Source organism: Ursus maritimus, unplaced genomic scaffold (assembly GCF_017311325.1).
Source record: "Ursus maritimus isolate PB19 unplaced genomic scaffold, ASM1731132v1 scaffold_21, whole genome shotgun sequence".
Classification (NCBI taxonomy): Eukaryota; Metazoa; Chordata; class Mammalia; order Carnivora; family Ursidae; genus Ursus; species Ursus maritimus.
The window spans coordinates 50084897-50100818 of NW_024424564.1; the positions used below are offsets into that span (position 1 = coordinate 50084897).

A 15922-nucleotide genomic window follows, 5' to 3' on the forward strand; every position below is an offset into this window, starting at 1 on the left:
TGGGGAGGTTGGCAGAGCGCAGCCGTGGGTACCTTTGGGCCATTCTAAGGAGTCTGGGTATATGTAACGTTCGCGAAGCACCTTATACCTGCTACCTTCCATTTTCCTGGCTGGAAATAACAACAGATGAGACGAGGGCTGGTTCTGGGCCGTGCATCATGGTACTAAATGCTCTTCGGGCCTTATCTTGTCAAACATTCACAGTGACCTTAAGAAATGGATCCCACTTCTATCCCCATTTTACAGATAAGGAAAACGAGGCTCAGAGAGGAAGAACAAAGAACTACGTAGCACAAATTATGGGCCAGGCACTAATTCCGAGTATTTTACATAAATTCACCCATTTAACGGTCACAACAGCCCCGCAGTCTGGGTGCTATCTTCATTCCCACTCTACAGATGCGGAAGCCCAAGGCCCAAGTTTTTGGGCTGGTGCTTGTGTTCACAGTCTTATAATTATGAAATTGGGCGTGGGCCTGAATTCGGGAACCTGTGCAGACCCTGTTGACATCAACCTGTTCCCCTGGGGATGGGTGTTTGTTCAGACCGCTTTCACCAAGCCACACCCAGCCAGGATGTGCGGCGGCTGGGGACCCACTCATCTGTGAGGGTCTGGCAAGTGGCAGCATCCACAACTCCCCCGTCAGGCCTGGGGGGGGGGCGGGGCTCAGAGCAGGCATGGCCCCAGCTGTCCTTTACAGTGCTCTGAATCCCCACTGGGCTCTGTTAGTGTCCCCTTCCACAGGGGACAGCGATGCTGAGAGCAGAGGGTTTAGGCAACTTGCCTGAGGGCACCTGTGCCTGCGAGGGATTGAGCCAGGCCCGCCCTCAGCTGTAAGCTGCCTTCTTGGAGGGTGAGTAGGAGCCAGGTGGGCCCCTGTGGTGGGGGCAGCTCTGTTCTTGGGCCGGGGCAGGGGGCGGGCTGCCGAGTCTCTGCGCTCCACTCTCCTGGGGCTCAGCCTTCCCATCTGCAAGGCGATGCTCCGACCTCCTGGCTCTGTGAAGCCCGCGCGCGTCCCTCCGGGCTGGCAGGTGGGACAAGGGGCGCCTCCGCCAGCACTCACCGCCCGTGTCTCGGCAGCTGAGGCCGCCGCGATGCCGCACTTCCTGGACTGGTTCGTGCCCGTGTACCTGGTCATCTCCGTGCTCATCCTCGTGGGCTTCGGCGCCTGCATCTACTACTTCGAGCCTGGCCTGCAGGAGGCGCACAAGTGGCGCATGCAGCGTCCCCTGGTGGACCGTGACCTCCGCAAGACCCTGATGGTTCGCGACAACTTGGCCTTCGGAGGGCCAGAGGTCTGAGGGCACCCGGCGGGCACCGGGCGCCCTCCCCCGCCTCGCCCAGCCTGGAGACCCTGGGGCAGAGAGAGGACAACCCGTGGTCCTTCGGGCCATCCCTCTGCAGCCTGGACCCTCCCCGCAGAGGCTTCCGGGTGCTGGGGGTGGACCCTGGCTGCACTCGTTGAGATGGGGCACCTGGGTACCTTAAGGTGTCACTGCTGCTGGCCCAGCGCTTGCTTTCCACATCAAGCCAGTTCACCCCACACCTGCCCTCCCCAGCTCTGGGTTTATCCCCCACTGACCCCCAGTGCCTTTGTGCTGCCCAGCACTCTTGCCCCTCACCTGGAGCCTGGCACCGTTGCCCCTGCCTGTCCTGAGCCTCGAGATTCCCACTTCCCCACTGAATCCCTGGTGACGCTCAATGGCCCACTCCACCCAAGGCACCCACCTTGCAGCTTCACGTGGCTGCCTTCAAACCGGACCGAAGGAAAGTGTCCTCTTGGTCCAGCCCAGCCCCACCCCTCTGGACTCAGGCTTGGCATTGGTGAGACTGTGTGATGGGGTGGCAGAGGGGTAAGATCACAGAGGAAGGAGGGGTGTGTGTGTGTGTGTGTGTGTATGTGTGTGTGTGTGTGTGTGTGTGTGTGTGTGTGTGTGAAAGAGAGACAGAGTATGTCTCGGAGGAGTGGAGAGGCATGTGGGGAGGGGGAGAAGCAGGTCTGTATGTGTGAGAGGCAGAGTGGGAGCTGGTGGGGATAGGGTGAGCTTGTCAGTAGCCCCGGGGGCACCAGCAGCAGTTCCTCCCTCCCTCCCTCCCTCTGCCAGACTTCTCTATCTCTCATCTTCCCCCAGGCCCCTGCCCTCCCCTCCCTCCCTCTCTGTACTGCACCTGCAAGTACTGCACCCCCCCAGCTCCCTCCCTGCCCACCCTAGCCCCACCAGGGAGCCCTCCTCCTGTGTGTTTGGCAGCCTGTCTCACTCTCCTCCTCTGGAACTTCCCTCTTAGTTTCTTGCAATAATAAAGACTTCATGACGATTTTTGCAGGACTCTCTCGTTTCCTGAAGGGAGGATCACGTCTGTCATCTCACTGGATCTTCATAAAAAAACTATGATAGTGCAACATTCCCCTTTTAGGGATGAGGACACCTGTCTCAGAGAGGGTAGGTAAAGCCGTTTCTCAGCAGCAGCACTATTGACATTTCAGACCGGATCATTCTTTGCTGTGGGAGGCTGTCCTGTGTGTTGTGGAATAGTGAGCATCTCTGGTTTCCATCCACTAGAAACCAGTAACTCTCACCCCTCCCCCTAATCGGGACAACTGAAACCGTTAGCTGGAATACATGAGGCAGAGTGCCAGTGAGGATATGAGTTCAGGCACAGAGATGCAAAACAACAGGGCCTTAAACCAAACAGAATGTTCTTTCTCGCCCACAGTACGGTTCATGGGGAGGTTGTCGGGAGCTGGTCTCTTGGCCGAGTCCCTGCATGTTCAGGGGCCTGAGTTGCTTCTCTGTGGCTGCTTTGCTGTGCCTGGGATGTGGCCCTGGGTGGCAAAATCCAGAGGGCTCGTCTGCACCCAAAGCAGCAAGGCGGAGGGAAATATGTCCCTTTCCTTGAGGGACACTCGGTTATGGCTGTAGCCCCCATCCCCTTACATTCTACTGGTCAGTACTTGGTCATATGGCTACGTCTAGCTGCAACAGGGGCTGGGAAGTATATTCTTTTTTTTTTAATTTTTAAAAGATTTTATTTATTTATTTAGACAGAGAGGGGGGCGAATGAGTGTGGGGGAGGGGCAGAGGGAGAGGGAGAAGCAGACTCCCCGCTGAGCAGGGAGCCCAACATGGGCTCCATCCCAGGACCCTGAGATCATGACCTGAGCCGAAGGCAGACACTTAACGACTGAGCCACCCAGGCGCCCCTGGGAAGTATATTCTTTAGCTTGGTGGCTGTGTGTCCATTTAAAAAGTCCACCTGCTTGAGAGGGGGAGAACACAGGGACACAAGTACCATTCCGTTGTCATAGGGGTTAGCTGAGGCCGCAGAGCAGCGGGCTGAGATTTGGACCAGATCCCCTGACCCAGAGCGGGGCTCGCTCTTGCATACGCCCCATCTAAGGAATGAGGGAAGGTGAGAGCTGCCTCCTCTCACTGGACGGGGGCTGGGGCTGTTCTTCCCCCATGGGGCAAACCCAGGTCTTACATCCACTGGGTGGCAGAGCCAAGCTAGGGTGACACCAGAGAGGCACCTGAGGCTCACATCCAAGTGCCTCCTTCAATTCTGTGCCCCCGGGCCCTCTCTGGCCTCGCCCTAGCCTGGCCCTGCTGCGGCTGTCTCGCCAGCAGAGCCCTTTGCCGCTTGCGGAGACTTTCCCACGCGCTCCCGTTCCAGGCAGCTGCCCTCCTTGTAGGCACCAGACGCCAGAGTGAAATCGGCTGAAATAAAAGGGTTTGGTTCGAGACTCAGGCTTCGCTGGACCCTAGCATTTAAGGATGTCACCAGGACCTGCCGTCTCTCTGTCTGTCTGTCTCCCTCAGTCCTGGTTTCCTTTGTGTGGGCTGCATTCCCAGGCAGACTTTCTCCACGGGGTGGTCAAGTTCCTCCGGCAGTCCTAGGCTCCCACAGCCTTTAGCACCTTGATTTCAGGGGGGAGCAGGCATCTTGTTCCAGCAAAAGCTCAGGGGGTGGACTCCCACTCCCCCCCCACCCTGGGGCACATGACCTCAGGGCATGGGGTGCCCCGACTGCCAGGCAGCTCTGGTACCCACCGCTGGAGCCAGGGGCAGAGACAAGCCTACCGATCACATGGTCTGAGGAGGTGGGGGGTGGGCAGGGGCACTTGTCCGAAGGAGGGAACAGGTATGGAGAGAAGTAACCCACCCAGGCCACTCAGAGGGCTCATGCCACCTGGGTTTGCCACTGGGGGAGGGGAAGGGTGGACAGGAACCCCAGAGTCTGGTGAGCATATGAGTTGGGGCTCTAAGTCCGGCTGCCAGGGCAGAGGTCAGTAGGCAGGTGAGTGGGTTCTCTGAGGACCCACCGGAAGGTGGAGCCCTTCTGGGGCCTTTCAGATCACCCCAAGCAAGAATGAAGGGGGAACCAGCACCACTCCCCAGGTAGCCAGTCCCAGATCTGCCTCAGTTTCTCTGGCAGTGCCACCCGCAATGTATTCTGGGCTCCCTTCCCTGAGGGGGATCAACTTCTTACATTCTGAGGCTCTGTATTTCACAAGTGCCTTCAGTGCTAAGCTAAGTGAGCAGAGGTGTGAACGGGGGTGAGACCCGGGGCACCAGGACTAGAAGCTCAGTGCTGCCCATTTGTCAGCAAACTGTTTCCCAGCCCTGGTCAGAGGCAGGACTGGAAAGGGCGCAAGCAGATGTTCTGTGCATGAGTTAGGACTGATGATTGCCAAACACATAGACCCCAACTCAAGTGCCTTGGGAAAGGAGGGGAGGTTACCACGAGGACACTGGGGTGTTCAGGCCCTGCAGGACAGGAAAGTAGCTGGGCTCAGGACAACTAGCTAGAACCAGGCGCTCAGACTCCCTTAGAGTTCTTTCTCACCCCATTTTTGATTCTTCTTTCTGTGCATCCCCTTCATGAGCCACCACCTGACCCCCAATCATGGAAAACATGGCAGCCAGCTGCTGGCTAAGTTTTATATTCCACTGCTCCAGCCACTGGAGAGCTAGTTTCCTGCCTCTCTCTGGCCCTAAGCACAAGGGTCTTATGGGAGGGATTCACTGGCTTATTCTAGGTCAGCGGCCTATTTAAAACCCGTCATCCAAGGCTGGGGCAGTGTCCTGTGTACAGTCCAGCTTGGGTCCGGGTCCCCCTGGACCAACATCACCTGGGCTGGGGTCATCTCAGAACAAGGCAGGTCTCTTGGGATGTTGGCAACGGGGCAGGGTTCAGAAGAGATTATGTAAACTGCTCCCCCTACTCCCAGTTCAAACATACCAGAAAGACCCTGTTGGAGGTGGATTGGGCTGGACTGGCTGAGCCTGTGAGGGCCTCAGGCTAGATCTGGCCTGCAGTCAAGTTTGGTTTGTCCAACACAGCGTTTTGGGGAAAAAATGCAAATTAATTGGCAACATTTATAAGTCAGGAGATTTCACATGAGAAATCTCTTTTCCTTACTCCTCTTTAAAAATAAAACTTCGGGCCACACTGGATTGGAAGTGTGAATGTATTCAAGGTTATAAACACATAGGGGCGCCTGGGTGGCACAGCGGTTAAAGCGTCTGCCTTTGGCTCAGGGCGTGATCCCGGCATTCCGGGATCGAGCCCCACATCAGGCTCCTCCGCTATGAGCCTGCTTCTTCCTCTCCCACTCCCCCTGCTTGTGTTCCCTCTCTCTCTGGCTGTCTCTATCTCTGTCAAATAAATAAATAAAATCTTTAAAAAAAAAAGGTTATAAACACATAACCTCAGCAGAGAGGATGTTGACCGTGACCCTATCTGAGGCCTGGGCCACGGCCAGTCCCCCTCACGGGGGAGCTGTCGCTGTGGGAGGACGGCAGCAGAGAGCTTCTCTGCCCAGGCTGCAGAGGACAAGCCTGGGGCTCAGAGAAGGTAAGGGGTTCTCTCCAGCCTTCTGCTTAAACCTGGGCCCTTTCCCAGTTCCCACGGCTTCTCACATAAATGGGTATTTACACCTGTCCTTCCCATAAAGAACACAAGAAGGTTTCAGTTAAAGAAGCCACATATGTGGGGGTGAGAAGGAAACGTTCTGACTCGCCCCTCCCCTGTGATACTATTACTCGTCTCTGAGCTTCCCAGCAGCCAGAGGGAAAGAGGACACACATTTTATTCTTGTTATGTGATAGAAGGGAGAGAGATCAACTCTTCATGAAGGACTAATTTCTGGTTCTAGATACTAAAAAGAAATGTCTCAAATGGGACGTTAACACAACAGACTGCCTCCTCGGCATTTTTTGGACAAGGGAGAGGATTGACTCAGACAGCAGAGCCTACAGAAACAGGCCAGTGCCCGTGAAGAAAGATTTTTCCATCTGCCAGGGCACACCAGAGGACTGTACTGGGACCTGGGGTCAGGACCTAACAACAGTAAATCCTAGAGAACTGGTCATTTATACCGCACGTCCCTTCCTTAGCTCCCAGACATACGTCGGAATTCACCCAACATTTCTGCGCGCCAGGCACTGAGAATCATAGGTGACTGAAGCCCAGATAAATGTCCCCCACCAGTGCCTGGCGTCGTGCTCAGCTCATGGCAGGTTTTCCATAGACGGTGCGTTGTTTCCATATCACTCCTGCCCTGCCTGCCCCCCGGGTTGTGGCAAATGTCGAAGGAGGTAGTTGGGAAGTAAGCACCATATAAATGCTATATGTCCTACAGCTAACCTCCCGAACCCCATGGAAGCATGTCATACAACTGCTGTACGCAGGACTAGGCCTGGCGCCAAGAATGCAGTGACAAAGAAGATAGAGCCTCTGAATCAAAAGAGCTCACAAACCGGAGAGGGGACAGATGTGTAAACAAATGACATCGGGTCATTGCAGCAAGGAGCTGGGTGAGAAACAGAAAATAGAGCCGGAGACTCTCGGCAAGGGTTTGTCAAGGAGACCTTCCTGGAGAACATAACTACTCAGCAGGGTTTTGAAGGCTGAATAAGAGTTTTCCCTGTAAGGGGAAGAGCAGTCAGCAGATGCAGAGCCATGGAGGCTAGGGGGAACCTGGCCCTTTCTGAAAAGTGTGAGGGGTGTCGTGTGGTTGAAGCCTAGAATATCAGTGACTGGTGGGAGGGGAGACTGAATGACCAGAAGGTGGTTTTTCACATAAGGCTTAGGTCCAGAGAGAGAACCTGATGACTTTCCAGTTGCTACCTCCTCCAGGAAGCCCTCTGTGACCACATCAACAGCTTTCCCCATTACAGCCCTAATCTTGTGCTGTGATTTTGTTTATGTGTCTGTGGAGAGCAGCAATGGCATCTCCTCATCTCAGCCCACAGCCTGCCTGGCACTGGGCAGGGCCTCTGTGAAAGCATGCTTGTTGGGTGAATGGGCTGGTCTCTTTGGAAGACTTGCCAGGGACTACCCATCTGCTTAGACACTAAGATTTTAGAAAAGCTTAGAGGCTTCCTGGGGGCCAGGAGAAAAAAAAATGTTGTGCAGGTTTTTAAAAGCTTTGGGATGTGTTTTGCAGAGTCCTGAGAGCTTTCCTTTCCCACCGTCTGGGAGCCTTCAGGATATGGTGGGTGTGTCTGGGCCAGGCCCAGAACAGGACAGAAGGCGGGAATGCGCAGGGTCCCTGCGTAGGAATGGTTGCAATGTTCGGACTCTGGCCCCAGGAGGCGGCACAGGCTTCTCATTGTTCCACCCCCTCGGCTCTCCACCGTGGCGGGGCAGGGAGGCCTTGAAAAGGCCAGAGACCAGCTTTAGGAGGAGGGCAGAGGCTCCAGGCTCCCTCAAAAGACCATCACACTTTCAGTCAACACTCTTACAGAGAACCCGGGTGGGCAAAGCCCCTTCTCCTCCGCCCCCTAGAGTAGGAGGGGCTCAGAATTTGGAGACCTGGATGCCCAGTGACGGGTTCCCTGCGTGAGTCTCGGCAAGTCCACTTCCCTCTGTATCTGCAGCTGTGAACAGGTGGGGCTGATGCGGAAGTCACAGGAAATCATGAGGGCGGAGAAAAGAGCACCAGAATGACAAGGCGACAGTTTTAATGGCTAACATGGATTGAGTTCATTGCACTTCTCACTGTATTCCTACAACCATGCAAGTGGGTCATCAGTCCTGTTCATCAACTATTCCTGGCTCTTTAGCTCTCACACATTGTAGCCCTAACTTCCCTACCTCCTTGCGGTGGGTGGGGCCATGCCACTAATTCTTCCAGGGAGTTGTGATCAGAAGTGAGTCCAGGCCAGGAGCGCCTGGGAGGCTCAGGCGGTTAAGCATCTGACTCTTGATCTCAGCTCAGGTCTTGATCTCAGGGTCACGAGTTGGGCCCTGCCTTGGGCTCCACACTGGGCATGAAGCCTATCAAAAAAAAGAAGAAGGAGAAGTTGAGTCCAAGCCAAAGCTTTTCATGGCTAGTGCCCACTTCACCACTCCCTCCTTCCCTCTGCCGCAATGAGCAGCAAGGCTCCATCAGCCGGGGTCCCAGAGTGAAGATGACGCGGAGCAGAGCCTCCGTGGATCCAAACCACAGTGGACATGCGAGATGAATGAGAAGTAAATCTTCGTTGTTATAAGCCCCGGGGATTTTGAAATTGTTTGCTATCGTACTATAATTTAACGCATCCCGACTAATATAATTCCCATTTTTACAGGTGAAGAAACTGGAGCTTGGAGACCTGGTGGCCTGTTCAAAAGCACACAGCTGTGACAAACCCAAGATGGAGATTCTAGAGCCTGCGTCACTTGTCTGAGAGGCCGCCACAGTGATTTTTTTTGCTTGGGTCAAAGTCTGTCTTCTGAGGCTACTTCCAGGCCTGAGGATCATTCCTTTGCCGAGAACAGCAGGGCAGGTGTGAGGTCATTGCCACTTTGGACCACTAGGGGGCAGCTGAACCCAGGCTGTAGTTACTGGGAAGGCAACGTCCTCCAGGCGCCCCCCCGCCCCCCAGCCCTGGAGGACAGAGCAGGGCAGATGGGCCTGGGGGATACAGACATGAACCAGACTCATGCCTGACTCTCAAGTCCCTAACAGCCTGGCAGGGAGCCACATGGAGGAATTCTAGATCTTTAAGCTAGAAGAGACCACATGAAAGCACCTGGGACCCGTTTGCAAAGGCAACTGAGGCTCAGAAGGGCAAGTGATCTGATAGAAGCTGTATAATGACTCATTTGTCAAAGTGGGGGAGAGAATCCAGGACTCCTGACTCCTGCTCAGGGCTTCCTCATCTTGGAGATGATGCAATCCAGTGGGGCTGACCAGTAAATGCTCCCCCTACCCAATCTGTCTGGGCAGACCAGACCTGTGCTGTCCCCCCGCCCCCCCCCCAGGCACCTGTATTCTGGCTCAAACTGGGCTGGTTCTTGGAGCAAGAAGGGAAGGAGGAGGAACTCCAGACAGCTCCCCTCCCCCACCCACGGGGCTTTCAGCAGGTGTTGCCCCGGTAACCAGAGCGCAGCCAAGTTTGAAAACTTAAAGGTTGAAAAGGGAGAGAATGGATGCAGAGGGGAAGGTAGGAGGCCCACAAGGTTACCATTCACTCCATCATTTCATTCATTCACTCATCCGTTCATTCATTCAGTCTACAGAAACTTATGAGGCTGATGCTTGCCAGGGCCCAGGACCCAGAGAAAATAATCCTCCCCACCCCCCTCACCCCCTACGGCTAGTGGCTGTCACATTGGATGGCACAGATATAGAACATCTCCATTATCGTAGAATGTTCCATTGGCCAGCACGGCTCCAGAAGCTCACTCACAAAGGAGAGCAATCCTCAGGAGAATCAACCGGACCGCCAGCGTTGTGTGGGCTGCAGTGTGCCCATCAGCCAAAAGCAGGAGACAAGATTACGGGAGATGCCGAGAGCAGGCTTCGCCTAGTTCCTGCCTCAGGGGGAGTGCTCGAAGGCTGTCCTGCACTGTCACTGCTCTATTACTGTAAGGACCTGTTTATGCCCATCTTCCTGAGCAGATTGCGAGCTCCTTCCCAGCCCCGGCACAGTGTCTGGCATGTAGTAAGTGTCCAGGAGATGGTAGCTGTGATTCGCACGATCATTGTTACTACGATTGCGATGACAGGGGCAGAAGAGGACACCCAGTCCACAGGGTGGGTCTCCTGGGCCCAGGGCTGGGTCATCTTCACGTCCTCAGGGCCTTGGGACAGGGTCCAGCTGGAGTGAGGAGGGGCTCAGATAATCATTGCTGAAGCAGACAACCCCTGCTTTAGCTTCCAGGAACTCGTTTGCCCCAGAAAAGACCTCAGGTGGGTGGGCAAGATGGCTGGAGGGTCACGGAGCTAAACGGAGCGTGAGGGCAATGCAGAGGGAAATGGGGATGCTGCCGGTACCACCAGAGCATGGCTGTATTTAGAGTATCCTTAATCTTCCTGGAGACATCTCTCAGGAGTCAGAGTCTCCGGGAGACAGAGTAGATTTGGGGAGGGCAGGCAGCAGGGCAACACCACCCCCAAAAGTGGCCTTGAGTCTGGGGCAGCCCAGCCTGGCCATTAAGAGCCTCCCCTGGCCCTTCGGGATTCCAGAGGCTCAGAGCAGCCATTCACAACGCCCACTGCTGAGAAGCCAGCCCCTCCCTGCCCCAGAGCCTGGCGCAGCTGGGGATGTAGCTGGTGGGACAGGTCAGGAGAGCGCTGGGCCCTGCGCCTGGGGACGATGGCCTGGAGGCTGAGTGGAGGTCCACAAGGGGACCAGAGGGAAGAAGGCCCTGAGCTGGTCACAGTGGCCATCTGGGCGCAGAGGAGGGCTTCCCAGGCTGAGGCGCACTGGACTTTTCTTGTTCTCTGATCAAGGTAGGTGGGTATTTATATGTGTGTGTGGAGGAGGGAGTGGGTGGGATAGGACCAGGGATAGATGATGGGAGCATAGGCTCAGTGAGGGGATGGGGGACTGGTGACATTGGAACAAATGGATCTCAGAAATCCTATCCTCAGGCCTGCTGTCTCTGTGTGGACATGCACACTGAGGGTAGATGTTTGTGGAAAAGTGCCAGGGTAAACCTGTGGGTGCCCAGGTATGTGTGGTTGTGAATAAAGCCAGGAGAGCAGGGCCGTAGCGATATGCTAAATGGGGGGTGATGGAGGCTGGCACAGTTTTGGGTACAAACATGTGGCTGGAGAGGGGCTGGGGTATCACTACGAAGATCCCTTGCTTTAAGGTCAGCCCCTCTCCTGAGAACCCCTCCTGTCAGCCCCGGCCTGCCCAGCCCACTGTGTTGAAAGCAACAGAGACGACTTCGGTCCAGCAAGTGAATTACATGGAGCCCAAAGGGTATACCAGCTGGCCATCTGGGGGCCGTGGAGTCCACCTTGGGGAACGGACTACCGGCCAGAGTCCTTGACCCCCACCTCTCCCCACCTCCGGGTGGTCTGTTATTTCTACTGCTGTGCTGGGCAGCCTTCTCCAGCCCCACCCCCAGCCATGGAGTTTCAACAGTGTCCCTGCCACTGTCCTTGCCTCCACTTCTGCTCCCCCCCCCATCCCTCTGTCACACGGCATGGGAGTCACTGCTCCCGCCAGCAGATCTGGCGGGTTCATCTTCCAGGGTCAGCATCGTTGTGGCCTGGCCTGGGCCTGATCACTACACCTGTAGCCTCATGCCACCCCACCCCCACCCCCACCCCCATACAGCCTAGGAGTCCCACAGTCGATTTTCAGGAAGATACCACACCTTCACCTTTGGGTCTTCTGTGGGAACTATCCCAGTCTCCGGTCCAGCCTTCCTCCTCTGAGGCCAAACACTGAGCTAATGCTTCCTCCAACGCCCACGTCCAGCTTAGCTGTGCCTGCTTCGCTGCCTGGCACCACTGGGGACGGCAGGTTCCCCAGGGGCAGGGACTGGGGCTCGTTCGCTGCGAGCCCTTGTTACTTCACTTCCTGAGCCTCCCCTTCCCCACGGCCTCTTCGCTCCAGCAAATTCTGGCTCCAGCAGCAGGCCAGCCCAAGGCTCTTTCCTGGTTCCCAGCAGAAGCCCCAGCGGCAGACGCTGTTCCCAAGCTAAACTGGTCATCCCTCGGCCTCCCACCTGGATGCCTGAACTCCTATTTTGGCTGCTGTGGGTGGGAACCCAGAGCCTTCTGGCCCCTCCTGAAAAAGACAGAGGCAGACAGGCTTCCAATAACCATTGCCCTCCTGCCCACGGGTCCCTGAACAAGGCCCCTTCGGGCCTGACAGTGCTTTATTTATTTATTTATTTTAAAGTAAACCTCATGCCTAACGTGGGGCTCGAACTCCAGACTCTGAGATCAAGAGTTGCATGCTCTACCGACTGAGCCAGCCAGTCACCCCTGACATCTAGGCATTTGTGTTTTTGATAAGTAGTATAAAACTCAAGCCATTGAGGAACCCACAGTTTCATATGTTTATATGTCATAAGTTTTCTTGTAAATATATTTCTTATATTTCTGGTTTCCTCATTGTTGAAAATTATTTTTAGAAATTAAGCTTTATATATATATTTAGCAATTTCTTTCCATTTCAATTATAAAGTGAACAATTTTTAAAACTCTTTTGTACCTTAGGGACTGCGTAATATTAAAATGATGAATCACGCACTACTCTGTAACATTTCATAGGATTTAAATATTTTGCATTTTAAAATACTGTCTTGTTTTATAAGACCCTGGCAAACACTGACAACTAAAAATTAATTTGCTACTTAGCAAAGAAGTTTTCATGCTTTTTATTAACTAGGAATCAAAGAAATGCAAGCTGAGCATCTCACCCCCGCTTGGCCCCTTCTCTCTGTTGATTGCCTCAGGGGAAGACGGAAGACCTGGATGGACCACAGCTTTGAGATGCAGCAGCATGGCACCCCCAGCCCTGGAGCCTCCCTGTCCCAAAGCCACCTGCTGGGGCACCCTGCCCGCCCCTCAAAGCTCTCTGGTGGGGTGTCTCCCCTCATCCCTGTCCTCAGGAAAACCATCCGTCTGGATGCCTTTTCCCAAAGCCATAGCCCACAGGCTTCCAGCCGACCAGGCCCTGGAACCAGGGCCCGGAGTGTGCCCCCACAGGAAACCGTGCCCCGGAAGCTCAGCTCCATCTCTTTAACGCTCCGTCAGAACAGCCAGGCATGGCCCCTGGGTCCCCTACCTTCTAACTGGGAAGAGCTGCCCACCCCGGGCAGGGAGGCTGCCACCCATGGAGGAGGGAGGCTGCCCAGCCCAGGCTCACGATCTGGGACCCTAGTGCCGGGGGGCAGAGTCCACTCTGAGGGCCCAGGGAACCCAGGTCTGGCCAAACCCAGCAGGATGCCCATCGTGGAGAAGCCTCTGGTGAGTTCCTACCTGGCCCTACCGTTTCAATCCCGGTTAGCACAGAAATCGCCAGGCCCTGCAGGGCCAGGCTTGGTAGGTCAGAAGCATCCTGTCCCAGGGGCTGCCCATGTGACTACCAGAGCTTCTCCAGGAAGAGGCAGGCCCCGGTCCAGGGGTATCCCGAGACCCAGGCTGCATCTGCAAAGGGCCACCTCTACCATGGGTCCTGCGACGGCCATGGATTTGGCTACTCTGGACACAACCAGGCTAGGCACAGTCAGACGTTTAGCCACGATGGTCACCAACAGACCTAACTTAACTGTCCATCCGGCCACACCAAGCACATCCACACTGGATACAGGCCTGGAGTCGTCTGCCCTGGATACCGCGCTGCGCACAGCCGTGGACTTCGCTACCGCAGACCCAACCAAGCGGGGCATGGTCATGGATGTGGTAACCCCAGAGCCAGAGAAGCTGGGCACGGCCAGAGCTGCAGCAGGCCCAGGCAAGTCAGATCCAACCACAGAGGGTACAGCCGTGGATTTGGCGGTACCAGACACAGTCAAGCTGGGCACAGCCCGGACGGACAGAGCCACGACTTTGGCCAGAACAAACACAGCCAAGCTGGACAGAACTACAGATTCTTTGGCTTTGGACACAAGCAAGCTGGGCACAGCCATGGGGGAGATCACACTGGACAGAGTCATTAACCTGACCATATCAGCCACCTACCCGCTGCGGCCAAGCAGCGGCACAGCCCCAGCGTGGGGCCATGCTACCGCAGATGCTGCCACAGACTGGCCCGCAGAGCCCGTCATGCGGGCCCCAGCCAGAGAAGCCCTAGGTAAGTGCAAAGAGCTTGGCTGGGGGTGTACTGGGCTGCTGTGGGGGGTCAGGGTGTATTGGCCTGGAGATGAATAGGTCGGGCAAGGGAGGTGGGACCGTAAGGTCAGAGGTGAATGTGCTAGGGGAAAAGGGAACAAGATGGAGGGGCAGAACACAGGGGATGCACCCGGAGCTGGGTCCCAACCTGCCAGTCAGAGCTGAGGTTGAGGGAAGTCACCAGAAGGAAAGTTTCCAGGGGTGACTTGTGGAGGCGCAATTATGCTGAGTCCTTCCTTTAGCATCTTCCGTGGTTGGTTCTTTGGTCCCTGAAGAGCTGGAGTAATCAGGTGATCTACAGCTGAGTCCAGCTTTAAAAGCAAACCACGTGCATGAAAACACAGAGCGGCACGAGTAAGTGGGGATTCGCCCAACAGCCGTCACTACGGTGCTTCTCTAGATATTCGTAGAGACCTCACCCGAGACCTTCTAAATGATGCACATTCAGCCTTTCAGGAAGATACTTGTTGCTTGAAAGGTGCCCCACGTGACCTGATCTTCCTTGGTCCCCCGCCCCCTGCCTTTTAGTCTTGAGAGGTAAGTTGGAGACCTGAATGTATATAAGTCCTACATAGAACTATAAATAGGTCCACATAAGGGCTAGAAGTTCATTCGGTGTCAGAGAAACCTGGGTTTCTTCCTTTTCCTCATCTTTCCCTCTCTTTCATCCCAACCAGTCTATTTCCAACTCCGTTGATCATCTCTTCTGTACTTGGCTGGCTGTCGCCTCCTCTTCCTCCCTCTGCCCTTGCCATGCCACAGTCCCCGCCCTCCCTTCCCCTGCCCCCACCCCCTGGGTGGAAGGCTCTCTGCCCTCTGCACCCACCGCAGCTGCCGCAGGGACTCACATATTTGATGGTGGCTAACAGTCATTGGTGACTCACCACTGGCTTCCCTCAAAGTCCAGCTCCTTAGCCCAGCTTTCAAGACTTTGATCTTCTCCAGCCTCTAGCTCTGTATTTCCATCTGGAATTTTCTCTGCTGCTGCTGCTGCTGCATCAGGAGCTGTGAGTTGCCCACCAGCACCATGCAGCTCTCCCCTCTGAGTCTGCTCACCTCTGCCACCCCTGTCTACTGAGTGGCCTTCCCCTCTTCCCTCCCACCACCGTTTGCCTTTCCGTCTTGGCCCTTAGCTTCCCCATGAACTCTTCCAAAATCCCTCTCTGCCCAGGATGCCCACCTCTGAGCACTCGAGTACCCTATGCATACCCCAGGCCCCTATATTAGGACAGTCCAGCTGTCTCCCCCACTAGGCCTAGAATGGTCATCCTCATGCCTGTGCTCCCAGGGCCTGGCAATGTACTGTCCATTAATGTTGACTGAATGCATGAACATTTTTTCTGATGGGTAAATTGAGGCTCAGGAAAGTTCCTGACCAGCTCAAGGTCATAGGGCTCATCATCCAGAAGCCAGGCCTGAAAGCGGGGCCCCTGACTCAGGGCTCCGCAGGCGCCCGCGCCTGGGCAGAAGCGCGCTGAGCCCGCGCAACATCCCCACCACCGCGTGACTCGCGCACGCACCGCCGCTCGCCGCTGCCACCGGTCCCCGGCGCCCCCCGCCTCAACCCCAGCTTGGAGGGTAAGAGGCCGCGAGCGGGATGGGGGGGCGGGCAGGGATCGAGACTGGGATGCGGGCACCTCCCCCGGCCCGGCATCCCGAGCTGCAGGCGCAGCGCCCCCGCGCGCCTCCTGGGCCGCCTGCACCCGGGACCCGGTACCCGCTCCCGCGTGCGGGCGGGCGGAGAGCGGGTGCGGGCGCGGGCGCGGGCGCCGTGGGAGGGGGAGGGGCCCTCGGCGGGGCCGGCAGGCGCGCGGGTCACGTGGTGCGGGTGGCAGCGGCGGCGGCGGCGG

The 15922-nt window shown here is 56.0% G+C and overlaps 1 protein-coding gene and 1 long non-coding RNA gene across 2 annotated transcripts; both read left to right on the forward strand.

Annotated features, from left to right (window-relative positions):
• The first annotated feature begins 27 nt into the window (after nucleotides 1–27).
• Nucleotides 28–2317, forward strand: LOC121104439. The gene is made up of 2 exons (XR_005836777.1): nucleotides 28–854; nucleotides 1082–2317. It is a non-coding gene; the product is annotated as an uncharacterized LOC121104439 (long non-coding RNA).
• Nucleotides 2318–12713: 10396 nt separating this feature from the next.
• Nucleotides 12714–15215, forward strand: LOC121104440 (mucin-5AC-like). Its single transcript, XM_040637615.1, has one exon. It carries the CDS (start codon nucleotides 12714–12716, stop codon nucleotides 14109–14111), a length of 1398 nt encoding a protein of 465 aa, XP_040493549.1. The 3' UTR covers nucleotides 14112–15215.
• The last annotated feature ends 707 nt before the right edge of the window (nucleotides 15216–15922 follow it).

Coding starts and splice junctions, on each gene's coding strand:
- LOC121104440 (XM_040637615.1), top strand. CDS start 12,714: ATGGACCACAGCTTTGAGATGCAGCAGCATGGCACCCCCAGCCCTGGA.